We start from the raw sequence: 18134 nt of genomic DNA, 5'->3' as shown, positions 1-18134 counted from the left end.
GAGAAAAATGATTATCTTTCTCTATTGCACACCTGATGCTCATTAAATTATTTTTTAAATTATTATTAAATGAATAAATAAATTAGTTGCCTCTGTGATTGGCTGGCTTTGGTCCCCTGTGACCCTAAATTGAGTTTTTTTGATAGATAGATAGATAGATAGATAGATAGATAGATAGATAGATAGATAGATAGATAGATAGATAGATAGATAGATAGATAGATAGATAGATAGAACTTTATTTGTTCCCAGGGAAAATTTTGGCTTTTTGCATATGCAGTTCAAATAAAAAAAATATAAATACAGCATATATACACACACACTATGGTCTGAACACATACCAGAATGACCAAAAAGGAGGACAAAGAAAAAGAAAGAAAACATCTGACTTGGCAGTTACAGTCACAGTGAGGTATAACACAGACATATTGCTGTTGGCATAAAGGAGCCCCAGTGACATTTCCTGACACATTTCTGCTAAATGATTGATAGGTGTTAGAATGTCAGAGAGACGGTGTGTAGCATTGGTCATAATGGCACTCAGTTTTGTTTAATTCTCTCCTTCACTACTACCCATAACTGAGGATGCTGTTTTAAATAGCCTGTTGATTCGGTGGGCCTCTCTTGAAGTGATGTTATCAGCCCAGCACACCACAGACTAGAAAATCTCACTGAACATCACAGAGTTGTAGAGGACATGAAGGATGTTACTATCCACATTAGTGGAACACAGTTTCCGAAGAAAAAGAAGCATACTCTGCTCTGTTTCTTTAATGTAGTTCCTCTTTGTTATGAGACCAGTCCAGTCAGTCATTGATGTGAACCTCAAGTACTTGTAGGAGTGCACCACTTCTACATCCACTCCCTGAATAGTGACCAGGCATAGTGACCCTTTGGTGCAGTGAAAATCAACAACCAATTCCTTGGTTTTGCTGATGTTTAGTTGCAGACAATTATTTCTGGACCAAAAAACGAGGTTCTCCACCTGACTCTAATACTCTGTCTTATCTCCCTTATCAAACACCCATTAAGTGCAGAATCATCCGTCAGTTTCTCCAAATGACATGACCTGATGCTATATTTAAAGTTTGAGGGGTATAGAGTTAAGAGAAAAGGAGACAGGACTGTTCCTTGTGGTGCTCCAGTGTTGTTCACATCAGTATCATAAACACAGTCCTTGAGTCTCACAAACTGTGGTCTGCCATACAGAGTGTCCATTATCCAGGACACCATAGAGTCATCTACCTGCATATCTCTGAGTTTACCCCTTAACAGGGATGGCTTGATTGGCACAGGAGAGAAATCCTCACAGTGCTGCCAGCTTTGTCAAGATCAGAATAAGCCTTGTGGAACAGATAAATAATTGCATCCTCCTTTCCAGTCTTTCTCCAATAGGCAAACTGCAGTAGGTACAGGTGGTCTACAAGAGGACTCCTATACTGTAGTCCAGGACCAGCCTCTTAAAATGACTACTTAATGTGAGACATACTGTAAGTGCCACTGGTCTGTAGTCATTAGGTGAAGAGACGCCTGCCTTCTACAGAACGGAAACAACGCAGGATGTTTTGCACAGCAGCTGCACTTTCTGGTGCCTTAGGGTCAGAAATCCTACAATTTAGTTTAAAAACTCAAAATACGCCTGCATGCCTACAAATCTATATGCACTTGATAATGCATGCTCCATTTTTGTATCTTAATAGAAGATTTCAGATGCAAACAATAAATCTTTCGCCAACTGACAAGCCAGTTGGGATGTGTAATACTTTAAATAGCTGATCCACAAATTCTGAAATGGGACATTTGAAAAAGAATATTGGGAATAAAGAATGAAAAACATCTAGTCATGTCACATTCAGCATCTTGTGAGAGAGAGTTTCACCAAAGCCATAATGTGAAATCCCCCAAGGTCTTTCTTTAATGCACTATTTGTTCATCTTTTTCATCATACATTTGCTAGAACAGTATGCATTTGATGTAGAATGTGTGGTTTTCCTCAAAGTAAAACTTGCAGATTATCTCATTTTTCTATATAATTTGGACTTTTCTAAAATGAACTGCACTGCAGCCCTGGATATATTGATGGAATAAATAGATGCATGTGTGGGGTACAGTCAGGCGCTTTTGGGGAATTATTGGAGCTACTAACCTTAAAATTGTAAAAAGGATATTTCAGTTTCAAAGCTTATCTTTTGACCTACATTGGCCACCAGCTGGTTTTCAAAGTTAAAAACATTTTCTGAAGTTTAAATGACTATTATCGGTCTGTATGAATTGATGCTGCTGTGAACATTAATCACAACTTGTCAAGTGATTCTTGGTTCACCCTTGATCAGTCAGATTTTATGATTTACTGTAATTTTGGTAAATTAATTCCTCTTCAAATTAAGGTCTATCTATATCCAAATAACATTACACACCAGATATGTTATATGGGTAACATTTGTAACTTTCACAAGGTTAGAATGACCAAATTATAACTTGGTAGACATGTCTACAACATTGACTCACTAGTTAAAGCAATTCTTAATATTTTAACTGGAACACTGTATATTGAGGGAAATGATGGTGATCTTTAAGTATTCAAAGGTATCTTTAATGTAAACCACATACTGTAACATTCTCAAACCTGCCAATTTCAGCACTGGACATAAAGCAGTAACAGCTCCAAATGAGACTCCAGTCCATTGTCATACTCAAGTGCACAGCAACCCATATCCAATTTGGCATTGGCAATCAGCTTTACAGGCATGTCTTTGTGAGGTGAGAGAACATTCTGAATACTTGGAAAGAAATTCCATTCAGACAAAAATTTGGAATGTGATTCTTTGTTAATTTTCAATTTTGTATCAATTTCGTATGTCATTTTAAGTTTGTGATTGTGTGTTGTTTGCTTGCTTATTTTTAGTTTTGCAACAGAGTCATTATGTTGCTGCCATTTTGGTGAGGTCATAATTAATTTGGGCAGCCATTTTTGTTCTGGCTTGATCAATTGTGTTTGATCTTGTGACCCCCACCTCTTGTGATGTGTGATGTTTGCCAGCATATATGAAGATGGCATCATAGCCTCTAGTTATCCTAGTTATGTGGTTTTCAAAATAAATAATTGCTGTGTGTGCTCAAGATTACTTTGGTAATGGATTTATTCTGGGTTAGTTTGGTTGCTGAATTCTGTTCAGGTTTTTGACTTAGACTCTTTCTTTGCCTCAAAAACCTACCCAATTTTCTGATCTTGTTATCTTTACTGGTTTTGACCTCTATCTCTCCTTTACTCTGAGCTTATTTCTTCCTCTTTTTAACTCTTTTAATCTCCTGTTCACATTATTCATAATTATAGTATATTGGTACAGACTTGGTTTGTTCCTAACAGCTTAAATCCCAGGATACTGTATCTGTGAGGCAGCAGCACTAACCACACCACCATAAGGCCATCCTCATTTATTATAATCATTAATATAATTCTTATTTGCCTAGTACCATCACTCTAGGTATCTTGAAATCTTAATATACATGCTTGAGCAAAGTGGAAATAAGCTGAACTGTGAAGGAATTTATTTGAACAAGCATCTTAGGTTTTTCGATTCCCTGTTGTACCTCTTTAATATACAACAGACACTTTATTTGGTATACTACCTAATAGTTAGCCAACCCCTTATTTGCCATCAGAAAGGCTTGGACTGTCTGCATAAATGACACTGTCACTGAAATCTGTTATGTTGGGGGAGTGACATAATAGAATTGAGCGACCACTGAGAGTAACCCATTTGTCCCATTACTGGTCCCTCACTACTTGTTAGACCTGAGAAAATGCACTTATCCCACAGAACATTTCAGGTTTTATGATACAACTAGCTGAAATACCTGAGAGGAAAATAAAGTGGGTTTTTTTTGTTTTTTTTTAATTGTTAGGGAAAAATATAATAAAAAAAAACCACAACCACAAACAATGAAGACTCACTAATGTCCTTGTATTGTTTACTGAAATGCATTGTTATATACAATGTTTTTAGTTTTTCCATCTTTAGCCAATATATAAAGGTTCTTAGGACTTTGTATCATTGAACATGCCACATAAAGCTATCTATGTGAGAGACAGGCTGTGTCAAAATTGATTCCAGCAATTTTCAATGATTGTCCAAAGGTTCTGAGCGTCAAGTGGACGATAACAGACTTACAAGACTGAATCTCCAATTAGTCTCTTCTAATTGAAATTCTTTTACAATCAATTAAAGGTTAAATATTTATGCAAAGTTATTGTCTGTTTTACCTGCATTTTTTATCACTCTTTAATTTAATATTGTTTCCTTATCAGTATGCTGCTGCTGGAGTATGTGAATTTCCCCTTGGGATTAATAAAGTATCTATCTATCTATCTATCTATCTATCTATCTATCTATCTATCTATCTATCTATCTATCTATCTATCTATCTATCTATCTATCTATCTATCTATAAACATTATAAGTTAAATATCATAGCTATATTTGGTGTATACTTTATCTTCGATTTTGATAAGTTGATTAAATTAGTTTTTTGATTATGAACGTATTAAAAAAAAATTCCTATTTCTTTTTTACAAAAAAATGGTAACACCAACACGTTAGCTACAATGTTGCAAAATAAATGACATTTAGTTCTTAATAAATAAACAAAAATCGTAAAGAGAGCTGCTGAATCTACAAAATAAATATAGGATGTTTATAGTAGATAAAAATAAAATTGCTTACTTATCTTATATATAATATATAATAGATAATGTATTATAATCAATATATAATCACGCAATACATTCAAAGTAGTATAAAAATAATGGGAAAAGTGAAGCCTTTTTTAAGGTTTTTTTGACAGATTAATTTTTTTTGTGGTTTAGTAATACGTTTTAACATGCAGAATTTGTGACGATGTAAAAAAACGTCAAATAAATTAATATTATTAACTGGTTGATTTAATTCTACTACCACTACAACATTGTTACAATAAGAATAATGCAAGATGAAAATATAGTTAACAAAAACAAACATTAAATGACAAACAAATAATAGTACGGATTTTTCATGATAAAACTGTCGGTTACTTTTACGGAGCACACCAGAAATGTTCCGAGCATCAACTGGATGATAACGTACATACAAGACTACAAAATTGTTACAATCTGCTTTATATATAGGATATATATATGGAGGCTCGAGTCACAAAGACAGAATTAGCCCCAAAAATATTTGGGTTGCCAACCTGGCTAACTCTATTTAATTTTAAAAGCAACAGGGGTGCGGTGGTGCTCAAACATAAAGAATGCTGGCACTCACCTCCAGTTCGCCCTCTGGTGGTCGTTCTGTCAACTGGATGATAACATGCAGACAAGACCGTAAGATCACCCCTCACCCTACTCAGAAGTTGGTGGGTCAGGGTTGATTTCACCCTACAGTATTTTTAGTCAACCAATGAGAAACATGTGTACCATGTGTATATATACTGTATATATATAAAAGTCAATGTATGTGTGTGTGTTTATGTATGTTCCAGCATTACATCATAGAGGCTATATTACAGCATCACGGCTGGTCCGATTTTCATGAAACTTGGTACACATGTTTACGTTTCATGAAAATCGGTCCAGCCGTGATGTTGGAACATAGCCTCAATGATGTGATGCTGGAACATACATACACACACATACATTGATTTTTATATATATAGACACTGTATTCTCACAAATTTGACATGTTGCATGTTAATTAGACATGCAAGTAAGAATTTCACCATAATCTGTACACACACCCATAAGATCAAACATTGCTCCAACACTGTCCTTTTATTTCATACAGACTCACTCTCCAATGTCACCTAGTGTGCATAAGAGTGATTACTGTATGTGTACATTTTTCAGAGTTCTGCAAAAAGAGGATTCTGTGCCAAGAATTACATTCTGTACTTTTAGGGTACATAAAGGAAACTGGTAGCCAGTAGTCCATGACAGATCTTACTCTACAAAAGAGAATCAAGAAAGTGTTTTTAATACATTCCAGTGGGCAAACTGGGCTTTTTGAACTTTGTTGCTTTCAATTTCTTTGCTCAGTGTCTTTTTGAGACATGCTATCTGATTTCTGAAAGGCAAATCCACTTTCCTCATTCACATCTGGCACATGGAGCAGGAATGACCGATGACTAGTGCAGAAAAGCTTCATATTTTATGATTACAATAGTCATTGATTGCTTAGGTAACCAAAACCTTTCTCTGAAACATGAAAAAAGATCAGGATAAATTGGAGTGTGAGGTGGAGAGGGGGCGAGTGCTACTGGGACATTTCATGGAAATTTGCCCTTTCAAAAATTGTTTTGCCATTCTGTACAAAATTGACTCAAAGCAAGGGATTCATTTACTATGCCTAAGAAGTGTAGATGTCTGAGTTAGTCCATGAGCACTCTGAAGTGTGCAGGGGGCAATTAGGAATCATTGCACACTGAGGCTTCTACTCTGCAAATAATATCAAGAAATGGCTTGAGCAAATGTCTTCAGCTTCCCAGTATATTATGTTTACTATTTGGGTCAAGTGGTCAATAAGGGACCAAACATTCTTTTTTATTGTAATGAATCTATTTTGTTGCTTAGTGGATTTCTATTTGTAAGCCTAGCTTGATACATACTGTAATAAATATATAACATAACATTCACAAACATGTTTCATGTAATTCAGAATGGTAGGGAACTGAATCACTGACACACCCACAGAGGCCATTCAGAGCTGTCAGTTACCCGGACTTGCACATGTATGAATATGTGGGAGAAAAACCCAAGTGCTCAGAGGAAAATCCATTCAGGCATGGGAGGAACAACCTGGTACAAGAACAAATAAACCTGGGATGCTCAATTCAGGGAGCAGCAATGCTTACCATTGTGTCACTGTGCCAACTTACAGTATGTGTGTGGTTATTTCATACTGAGGTTACGGCTTTTAAACATGTGAGTTCATAAGGGATTATATGTTACCAGTAATGGGACACTTGACTTGAGCATTCCTAGTTTTCATACTCTTTCTCTGTATGTTTAGCATAAGTTTGCTCAGAGGTTGATGCGCTTGCTGCTTCCTGAGCAGCTCTTCTTTTATCCACCCTAGCGGCCCGCTTCTTCTCTTCTTTTGTCGGCATCTTATCACATTAAAACTGATTAAGTCAGTGTTTGTGTTGCAGTTACTTAGTACGTTTTCTTTAATTTTTCACTTAAGCTGGCACTTAAGTCTTCAAAATGCCTGAAGAATGATTTAAGATATGAAGAGTTAGGGGAAGTGACAGTGAAGGTGGTAAGGATGAGAATGGCGCCCGTACGCATGCGCCACACTGCCACCCTGCTACCCTCTGACGAGAGTTGATTCTACAATAAAATAAAAATATAAAGAATAATAAAAATCATCACCCTGAAAGCTGACAGTAGAGGTCACGTAGTATATGTGTACCAAATTTCAGGTCAATAGGTCAAATGGTTTGCGAGCTACAGGTGATTTAAAATTCTGGACAGACAAATGGACAGCCACGGTAGCGTATTATATAAGAAGATTATGCAAAGATACGGTAATGTGGCACATACTTAAGGACCGCCAGTGCCATATGACTTATGTGCTTAGCTTGTTGTGAGAGTGAATTTATCAATATTTAAGTCATCCCTATATTAATTTAAGTGAACTCTATGGATCTGAAAAATCATTATTGTAGATAATAATTCAAGACGGTAAAGACTGGAGAGTATTTGAGTGAATTGGGCTCTACTCTATTAATAGAACTTCATTAAAGCAAACTCTCCAGCAACAGGCAGGCAGTAGCTGTGCTGCCATCATCACCATCACCAAGACTTTTCTTATGCTAATATAATCAAAACGCTTTATAAAATGATCAATTTATAAGAAAACACAATTTTTTAAATTATTTTTAAAGTATAAACTTAGATGCAAGAAGAATCATTGATAGCCATCTGGTAACATTGAAACATTGTAGTGTCCCTGCGTAACATAAAGGCCAGCACAGCGGTTAGTGCTGTTTTAGTGCTGTTCTCGTGGATCCTTTATCCAGAGTTCAAATCCTGCTCCTATTCATTGTTTGTGTGGAGTTTGCACATTCTTTCTCCAATTGCTCTTCCACAGTCCCACTATGCCCAAGTTAAATTACACTATATGTTATGCTATTTATGATTGGTTCCTGCCTTGTATCCAATATTTTAAGTATATCCTGTACTTCAGCCCCTGGTTGTTCAAACCCAATTAAGTTGCTTTCAGAATTGTTACAGTATGTCATATGTAAAATGCAGTGTGGTCACCAGATGGTATTCCAGCTCCACAAACACTCAACACAAACAGGCACAGACACAAGTTAAAAGACACAAAAACACTTTAATTGTGGGAAACTCTTTGAATCAAGTGTTTTCCACCACGGCCACAAGTACAATAAGCACAGCAGCACACAATAACTATTTTCTCCCTTCTTCCTCTTGGTCAGTCTTCCACTGCCTCTTCCTCTTTACAAGCTTCATCCAAGCTTCCATCCATCTGGCTCCCTGCAGCACCCCATGGCGACACACCCTACAGGGCTGAATCAACAAACTCCAACTCCCAGCCTGCCCTGTGGGATTCCAAAGTGCCGCAGAAACCAAGGGGAGCTGCCATGTAGCAATCTGGGGGAGGTAATGCTCTATGCTTGTTCTCTCCCCAGTCCTTCCAGTCCCTAGGTGTCCCAGCCAGGTAGGGGCCCTGGCCGTCTGCCACAGCAGGAACTATTATTAAAAACTTTAGCTGGCTACGGTGTAGTGATCAGCTTGCTTGACAAGTACATTGAAGCAACCAAAATATTTCTACTGGTTCGATTTTCCCAGTGGTGTAAGTGCTGTGTGGTATATTGTTGATGATATACACATAGTCTATTAAAAATAATATTTGATAATGAAAGAAAAGATAAAATAAATAACATCTCTTCTTGCCAACAGAGCATATTGATTACTTCCCAACAAACAGAAATAAGATTTTGGCAGGAGTCTGTTTTTTTCTTGCCAAATAAAATATCCACCCTGCTAATGTTTAATGCATACATGATAAATAAATAAATAAAATAAAAAGTACAGGGTCCAGGAAAGAAAATACGTTATTAAGCTATTCTAAATGAAAATATACAAAAATTGTTTCTAGGGAGTTTTGTGTGCCAAGGATAACACTTGCAATGGAAGTAAATGAAGGTGTTGAGGAAGGCTGCAATGTCTCTACTTTCTGTTACCCAAACCCTAAAACTAAAAGAAATAAAACAGAAACAAAAATAATTGTCTTCAAAATGCATCAGTCCATCCATACATTCATATGTTCATTTTAATAGACTCTTAATCTTTTTCACATTTTCAGAGCTTTTCCATGGTTGATAATATTCATCTCTTTTGATAGCTTTTACTAATAATTTCAGGATTCAGGAATAATTCCAGTACAGTGCTGCATATTGAATGTAAGGATGAACTTTCAGTTAGTCACTCTTTGTCCTCTGTTTTATAATTGCTTTGTGAGTCATTACTTTGACATTCTTAGTTTTAATATTTTATATCCAATGTATTAATGAGTAAGACTGCGTCTAGTGTATCTGACCATGGCTACATTTTTTCCTACACTCCTTTATTATTTTATCCTTGTAATGAATAAACAAAGCTCACTGCTTGGGCTGACCACCATCCGTGTAGAGTTGCATATTCTCCCCATGTCCATGTTTTACTTCTGGTACACTGGTTTATATCTGCGGTGGGATGGCACCCTGTCCGGGATTGGTTCCTGCCTTGTGCCCTGTGTTGGCTGGGATTGGCTCCAGCAGACCCCCGTGACCCTGTGTTCGGATTCAGCGGGTTGGAAAATGGATGGATGGATGGATGGTTTATATTCATGTCCCAAAGACATGCAAGTTATTGTAAACAGCAAATTTAAACTGGCCTGGTATGAGTGCACCCCGCTTTGGAATGTCAGCCATTGTAGTCCTGCCTTGAAGGAGAGGTCCCAGCATGCCATAAACCTGCAATTGGAGAAGCAGGCTCCTGAAGCCTAAGTGAACTAATTCCACTTTGTAGCTCTGTGTCTCTCTCTGCAATTTACCCATTAACCCAACATTCAAAATTCCCTGCATTTTCAATGTTGCTCTCTGAAAAAGGCACTCACCATATAGCCAGACTGGCCTAGTGACTGAGGAAAAGGGCTGTAATACCCAATGCTCAACATTCATTCTCACTCTGTGGTCTTGAGCAAGTCACTTAACCTGATCTGCTCGGTGGTAGAAAATACAGAAACACTTGTACTGTACAATTCCTATTTGGTATTATGTTTACTGGGAAGAAATTTCATGTACAGTGTGGCCACAGGGGGGCATCTCAGAGCTTCCAAAGCAACCACACCACAACAGTCCCAGGTTCAAATGACTGTTTATTTTAGAGGAAAATACTTTAGACAGGCATCTTCTTCTAACAATAAACAATGCAATCTCTTCTCTTCTCTTTTCTTTTCTTCTTCCACTTCTCCCACGTGAGGGTTGTCCTCCTCCTTTCCCAACTCCAACTCCCTAAGTTAAGGTCTGTTTATACTTGATAGGGTTGTGTCAATGCAAGGGTCTGCTATGATGCATGTGATATAAATTTTGTAATCAGTAATGTTTCATGGACCCAGAATTTTATAAGCGTGTGTCTCTAAGTGCATCAACTGCGCATGCATAAGACAAGAAACAGGCACTCATTGGAGAAACAGTTGTGTGAAGTGTCATTACCTGCACCTACACAATCCAATGATAGATAAATGTTCACAGATTCGTGGTGAGAAACAGCCCTGTCCCTGGACAAAGATGAAAACTTGTGGAGGCAGAAATGGAAAAATCGGCGAGATGGATATATAAAGGCAAAGAAAAAGCTTTCAGAGAAATGCCAGGGGATTTTGCAACAGTGCAGTATTGTGCAGTGCCATGTACTGAATGCCTGAACTATAAACAGGAGGTGCATATCCTCTATGTGCAACCTTGTCTACAGCTGTCTGTACCCGAGTATAAATGGGCCTCCCTGACTCCTTTTATGCCTGATCTAAGGAAGCACTTCAGTATCAAATGGAGTCCCCTCAGAAAAAGGACATCTATGTTCGACATCATTCTTTGGTGGCACCTATGGCACCCAGCAGTGCTGCCCTCCGGAACTATAATTCCCAGGTTGTCCTGTGTATGTGCACATGAGTGATCTTGCAAAAGGACTCTGCCACTTAGTGCATTGGGGGAGTACCCAGCCCTGATAAGCAGCTTCTTCCATTTGTTCCATGTCGGTATCTATCTTAGCCACCAGGTAGGGATGTTTATTATATGGGCCTTTTGGCCAGGCAAGGATCCATCCATCCATGTCAGAAAGTCACTCCATTCCTGCCTTCCATTATAACAGCAAAAAAAAGGTGAATTGGCTAAAAAATGGATTATTAACAACAAAACTAAAACCGTGGTGCAGCCATTGATGAAAGATGTGCAGCCTTCCCTGCACATTCTAGACTTTTTCTCTTTCCATTTAAACTTTGGCACAGTTTCCAAATAATAAAAAAGGTAACAAAAAATTTTTGCACCCCAATAGCAGGCCTATAAACCAAATTAATAGTCCAATCCATTTCAGCACTCCTTTGTCTGAAGCTGTTAAGAAATGTTAAAGCAAGGCTTCAGAGATCTTTGAAATACAGTCTTGGTGCATTTTTAATCATACAGCGATGGCTTTTAAAAAACTAGAGGCTGCATTTTTCTTTGAAAGCATCATATTTTTCTGAGACAGCATTAACAAATCCTATAAACGACATTTTAAAAGGGTCTTTGGGAATTTCTCCAGGCCTTCCATCTTATTTCTTTCTGACTTTTTACAGATGGATCCCTGCTTAACTTACCCTACTCTGCTGAAAATTCAGGGCATTGTTGAGGGCAAATCGCTTCCTTTGGGTTAGAAACTATGGAATGTTCTGCATTTTGGTTTGTTTCAGAGTTTCTAGCAGTTTGTGTTTGAAAGGAAGGGGCAAAATGTTGAATGACATGATATTCAGCTAGGACCCCAGATGGAAAGATTACCAATTTCTTGCTGATAAGCTTTTATGTCACATTCTGTTATATGGACTTGTTGAAGAGTTATGGTCAGCTGCTTCTTTTTCATTGAAACAAAATATGCTTGTTAATTTTTGTATTTTTAAGCAAAACAAACTATTTTTTCACTTGCGCTGTCCTCATTGCCCAGCAGATTGCTAACGCTTTCAGATTGGATTAGGTAGACTTTTATGATCCTAGAGGGACATGTATTAATTGTACCACTCCATATTGCTAAATGATGGACACGACTGATTCAATAAGAGAATTCTGATACCTGCTTCAGGATTCCCACACTTTTATCAGGATGACCAATAGAACTTTCCACAGCTCCACCTCCTCTCTAATCTGCACTCTCTTTTTGTCTACTAAAATGTGACTTTCACATTTAAATTAACTTATAAAGCTTTAAAAACAAACACTCTAGAACTATTGTTTCTGTTGTATAAGCCTTCAGATAATCCGTCTTGACACTATCTCAAAGCCTTACTATGATACTCTTTGTAACTTTACTGGCACCAACTCTGATCTTCATCCAGGATATCCACTTTTAGTTTAAGTTATTATTTTGTAATGTAAACTTTTATTTTATTTTGCTTTGTACTGAAATAGTGTCCCAATCAAGTTTGGTTCCCTCCTTGTACCAAATGGTAGAATGTGCTATTGACCCTTGTAAAGGAACACAACAGAGACAGGAAGAAGGTTTGGGGATCCACCCCGTATACATTTGTGGAACTTTTAAATGCAAGGAAAACACTAAGTGAGTAGTCTCAAAGGGCAGAGTCTTAAGACAACTGATTCAACAAGAGAAAGGTGGTGAATGTATAGTGAGTAGAGAGGAAGAGGTGGGTCTCCTGGGCTGCAGGACTGGGAGTAGATGGGAGGTCTCTGGAGGCGGAACCGGAAGTGACTTATGTAGAGGGTTAGGGTTAGGGTTAGGGAATCTGCAGAGGAAGGAAAAGAGGCATTTGTGCACACTGTCAACCCTGGTAGAGCATAACCACACACTTAGTCAAGCTCATTGATTGCTTCCCAAGCGCACATGTGTGGCACCCCGTAATCCTGAAATAAATTAAGGGAGTTAGAAAAAGAAGGATGCATGTAAATGTACAGTATCAGGAGTTTAACCAGCTGTGGCAAGGTCTAGCAGAAGATAAGCATCAGTAAGCAGGCTCTGCCCTCCTTCAAGACAAACTACACATAGATAATGAGTATGCCAGCATCTGAACTTGGGTCCCTGAAGTCATAAAACAGTGACTCTTCCCCAATTATCAACTAGTCAGATTTTATTCTGAGCTGTAGCTTATTGGGGTTTAATTTCAGAATATTTTGCAGGCCAGTTTACTTGATTACACAAAATAAAGTACAATTTTTAAAGTCAGAATCGTAAAGAAAATGTAACAAACTGAATACAGTGAAGCTTTATTGTCTTTACCCCTTTTTGCCGATAACTTTTATCTCCAGAGTCGAGGCTATAATACTGTATCAATGTGGAATTTACACATTCCCTTTATGTCTTCATGGGTTTTTCTCCAGATGGTCAGTTTTTTTCCCACATTCCAAACACATAGAGGTTATTTTGATTGGCAGCTCTGTATTGCATAAGTGAGCATTGGTGTTTGCATGAATGGTATCCATAATACCATCCAGGATTGGTTTTTGCAATGCCCACATAGCTCATAATTAAATTGGATGAGCAAGCAGAAAATGGATGGATGTATGAATGTACCGTTACATAGTGAGTAAGCATTACCAAGGTGTTTTATGGGTAGAGCTGTTTCTGTATTCTCGCAGATCCCAGGGAGCACTGAAAAGTTAACATCATGCAATAAGTTACTTGCGGAGATAGGCTCAGCACATATTAACATCATTGTCCATTTCCTTAGAAATTTGGCCACATTTCCTAAAGTAGGAGTATGCCTACTTTAAACAAGATACCAGCAGAGAAGCTGTAGTTAGGTTTTAGAGCTAGAGCAAGCTCTCCTCAGGTCATTTCAGGCTTTTCGCTACATTGTGTATCATATGAGAGAAAAGATGGTAGGAAATACTTTTCAGATTGATTTTGCTTAAAGTGGTTATATTGTTAGGAAATACTTTTTCGATTGATTTTGCTTAAAGTGCTTATATTGTATGCTACAACAAAGAACAGGACGTTGCTGATATTCAGGGTAATTCTAATCAAATTATTTACTAATTTTACCAGAACATTGTTAAGTAATCCCTAGGCTGCAGAGATTGACTTAGAGTTTTTCTTTTATCTCCTGGAAATTGCTTATAAGAAACTGCCTTTGATTAATTGATCAGAACTTCTTATGAACTTGTAATGGTTTCTTGATGCTTTTCTCTAATAAGTCTGCTATATTGATCAATCTAATATTGATTTTGGTTCTTTAAGAAAGGTAAATTGTCTCCATGATCAGCTACAATCAAGTTTAGAATGGTGTCCTGTAGAGCACAGGTGTCAAACTCCGGTCCTGGAGGGCCACAGTGGCTGCAGGTTTTCATTCTGTCCTTCTTCATTTGTGACATATTTTTGCTGCTAATTAACTTCTTTTGCCTTAGCTTTAATTAACTTGACTCAGACCCCTTACTTGTCTCTTTTTCCTTAATTAGCAGCTAAACAATAATGAGACACAAAACAAGCCGCCACATGACCAGCTCACCTGTGCCCAGCACATAATATCTGAAAAAAACGAAAGGTGACAGTCTCAGTAAGGTTGATCTCTCAGGTCACCAAAACATTTTGACGATGATCTTAGAAAAAACAGACAATCAACAGTTTTAGAAATGTCTGCCGTAGCAGAATGAGAGCAGCAACAAGCTGTGGAATTGAATAACTAGTTTAATTAACAGCAAGAATCAGCTTTTCATTAAGAGACTGGTTGGAGTGAAAATTGGTTCGAGTTTGAAATCCCAATTTAGCTGGTCATCTGTCAGCTTGTTTCACATCTCATTTCTGTTTGGCTCTCATTTAATGAAGAAAGGAATAAATTCAGAGGACTGAATCCATAAAAACAGGGCTATTAAAATGAAGGGAAAATGAGTTAATTAGCAATGAAAACTGGTCAGTGATTAGGAAAAGGGTTAGAATGAAAACATGCAGCCACTGCGGCCCTCCAGGCCTGGAGTTCGACACCCCTGCTGTAGAGGGATCTAAAACAACCTGGTAGTCAGTGTAGTGATGCCAGTAAAGGGATTAAGAGTTCAGCTTGTTTTGACCTGTATTGAAAGATGTTGTGAATTCACCCTTAAAAGGAAGACCAAAACTGCTAAAAAAAAACACCTTGCCCAAAGGATACTTAATGTATAAAAAAATGAAATTCAAATCACTAATTATAAAATCAAAGAGTTCAAAAATAAAAATGAAAATAAGGATTCCGAAAATCAAAACGAGAACAAAATATAAATGAATAAAACAAAAAAATCCAAAATGTTGAGCTGAAAATAAGAGATTTGGAAAACAAAGGGGAGTATGAAAGGACAGACATTTTCCATAACAATAACAAATACCAACAGTCACTCTCGTAAAAACAAATAACCCTTTGCTGAAGATGTTTTTTGTATTGTTGATGACTCTGCATTGTCAATTGAGGATTCTGAGCTGTCAAAAGAAAGGATCAGCGGTGCAACACCTATTGTTAACAGTATGACTTACCAGTTTATACTTTTAACAGCATCATATGCTTCAAAATAGTCATGTATAGAGTGTTCGTGTATTTTTCAGTGGCATGTTTTCCACAATTTGAGTCAATAAAAGTTAACATTTTTCACAATAATGAGTTTTCAGAAAAAATCACCCTACAGAAAATAAATCAATCCCAGTTTATGTAGGTTGGTATCATCCATTTTGTATTTGTACATAACACCCCTTTTGCCCGTGTGTAGAACTTTGTTCTTTTCTACATTGAACTGCATTTTCCAAGTGTTCATCCAATTTTGTTTTCACTTCCTCCAAATTATTTGCTGGTCCTTCAGTTTTGATGTCATGTGTGAATTTCACAAGCTTTGTAATTATATTTGAGACAATGTTATTAATGTAACGTAGAAAGAGTAACAATCCAAAGACATACCCCTGAGGGACTCCAGTGATTACTTCACTCTACGTGAAGCATTAATCTTTTATTTGTGCTCTTTATCAAATGTCGATTAACTAAACTGAAATTCAGTTTTGTAAATTCCTGATGCCAATATCTTCTAATTTAAAAAATTAATTGCCAGTGCAGAACTGTATCAAATGCATTTTAAAAGTCCAAAACAAGCTCCACGGAAAGATGGAACTAAAGAGTAACTGAAAAATAGGCTTTATATCTGAAGTAAATTTCAGTCTAAGATATAACTGATAAAGATACTACGGATAGTGAACACTGACACCAGGCACTTGGTAGAACATTTAGTCAATAAAACAGAAAGATTTATGTTTCTTTTATGTAATTTTAGTCCCATTGTGTTGGTCAGTCTATAATATTTAAATTTCCTTCTCTTTCCTTCCAGGTGCAGTGTGTGTGGCACAGTCAGTTAAAATCCCACGGGAGCCCAAAGCTGGAGAATATGACAAGATTATCCGGCGCTTGATGGAAAATCCCAATGCCAGGGTTGTCATTCTGTTTGCCAATGAGGATGATATTAGGTAAGAGGGAATGGTTCTCTTAATCACTTTTTGTAATACTGAGGGCTGGTGATCTTCACTTAGATGAAACTGGCTCTGTTTATCCTACCTAACTTCACACTGTAAAGGGCCACATTAGCAAAATCAAAAGAAGCCTGTTTATTTTTTATGACTGAATGTAATAATGTCTTCACTAAAATAATTTCTTGAAATATAAACAGGGTAGGTAGCACTGTGAAACAGTGTAACCCAAGAGACTGAGTTCGAACCTTGGTGCAATCACTGTCTATTTGGAGTTTCTCCAGGTTTTCTGGTTTTCTCTCGACATCTTAAAGTCATGTACGTTAGTTTAATTGACAACTAAAATGGCTCATTTCCTGGACCTTAAATCATTCAAAGAATTCTGCCTTTTTTCACTCCTGATTGGTTGATTCACTTTGTCTGTTCCTGCGGTGGGCTGGTGCCCTGCCCGGGGTTTGTCTCCTGCCTTGCGCCCTGTGTTGGCTGGGATTGGCTCCAGCAGACCCCCGTGACCCTGTAGTTAGGATATAGCGGGTTGGATAATGGATGGATGGATGGACTTTGTCTGTTCTCCAATGGCTCTTCCTGATTCTTTGCTTCAAGCTGTGAACAAAGAGTAGACATGCTAGCTTCATTATTTGGTGTTCCATATACTTCTTTACTTCATTTAATTTTCATCTGTATCAATCCATCAAGTTCTCAAAATTACACTTTGCCTTTTTAGTTCATATGTAATTTAGAATAAACACTAGGGTGAAATACCTTTAACAGACTAGGGGGCTTTGCCCCCTGCTTTCTTCACTCACCAACCACCGGGCTGGTGCTACACGTTAGCCACTTTGCGGTTCAGCTACTCACATATAGTGATGCGGATGTACAATTTAAACAGATTGTTATTTTCATGGGAATTGTTGCATATGCATAATAGAACTAACTTTTTTACATTACAGCGAGTAATTCACCATATTAAAAAATAGTAAAATGTAATAATTTGAAAGTAAATTATATTTCTTGTTGTGTTAGAGTTATTTGTTGCATTTTATGATTTCGTTCTGTTTGGATTTGAAATGAACACACACATACTTTTTAAACTTACACTTTTACTGTAAAACTTCAGTAAAAACAATGTTTTGAATTAAATTTTTGTCAATATCGCATTGAGTTTTGATTCTGTGTTTGGACATGCATCGTGACAACGCAACGTATAACTGCCCATGAGTGAATTTCGTTTCTTTCTCTCTAATAAATAAACTAACTTTTTCGAATGTTTGTCTCTGTGATTTGTTAATTGTCTTTGCAAAAGCTATTCTAACGGGAAACTGTGTTAACGTTTTAATACAAATGGCATATCAAGATCTCCTTTGGGGTCTAATGTTATCCACAGGAGACTACATTACCTTTCTTGGATACATCCTTCTTT

General features: G+C 37.2%; 1 protein-coding gene across 2 annotated transcripts in view; it reads left to right on the top strand.

Moving 5' to 3' along the window:
* The window catches only part of LOC114648143 (metabotropic glutamate receptor 4-like), a 983563-nt gene that overhangs the window by 662782 nt on the left and 302647 nt on the right, over nucleotides 1-18134 (top strand). For both annotated transcript variants that reach the window (XM_051924640.1, XM_028796992.2), the window contains exon 4: nucleotides 16579-16714. In XM_051924640.1, coding sequence (XP_051780600.1) covers nucleotides 16579-16714 — 136 coding nt within the window. The remainder of the gene's footprint in view (nucleotides 1-16578; nucleotides 16715-18134) is intronic.

Source organism: Erpetoichthys calabaricus, chromosome 3 (assembly GCF_900747795.2).
Source record: "Erpetoichthys calabaricus chromosome 3, fErpCal1.3, whole genome shotgun sequence".
NCBI classification, from domain to species: Eukaryota; Metazoa; Chordata; class Cladistia; order Polypteriformes; family Polypteridae; genus Erpetoichthys; species Erpetoichthys calabaricus.
This window is presented reverse-complemented; position numbering and strand designations above follow the sequence as displayed.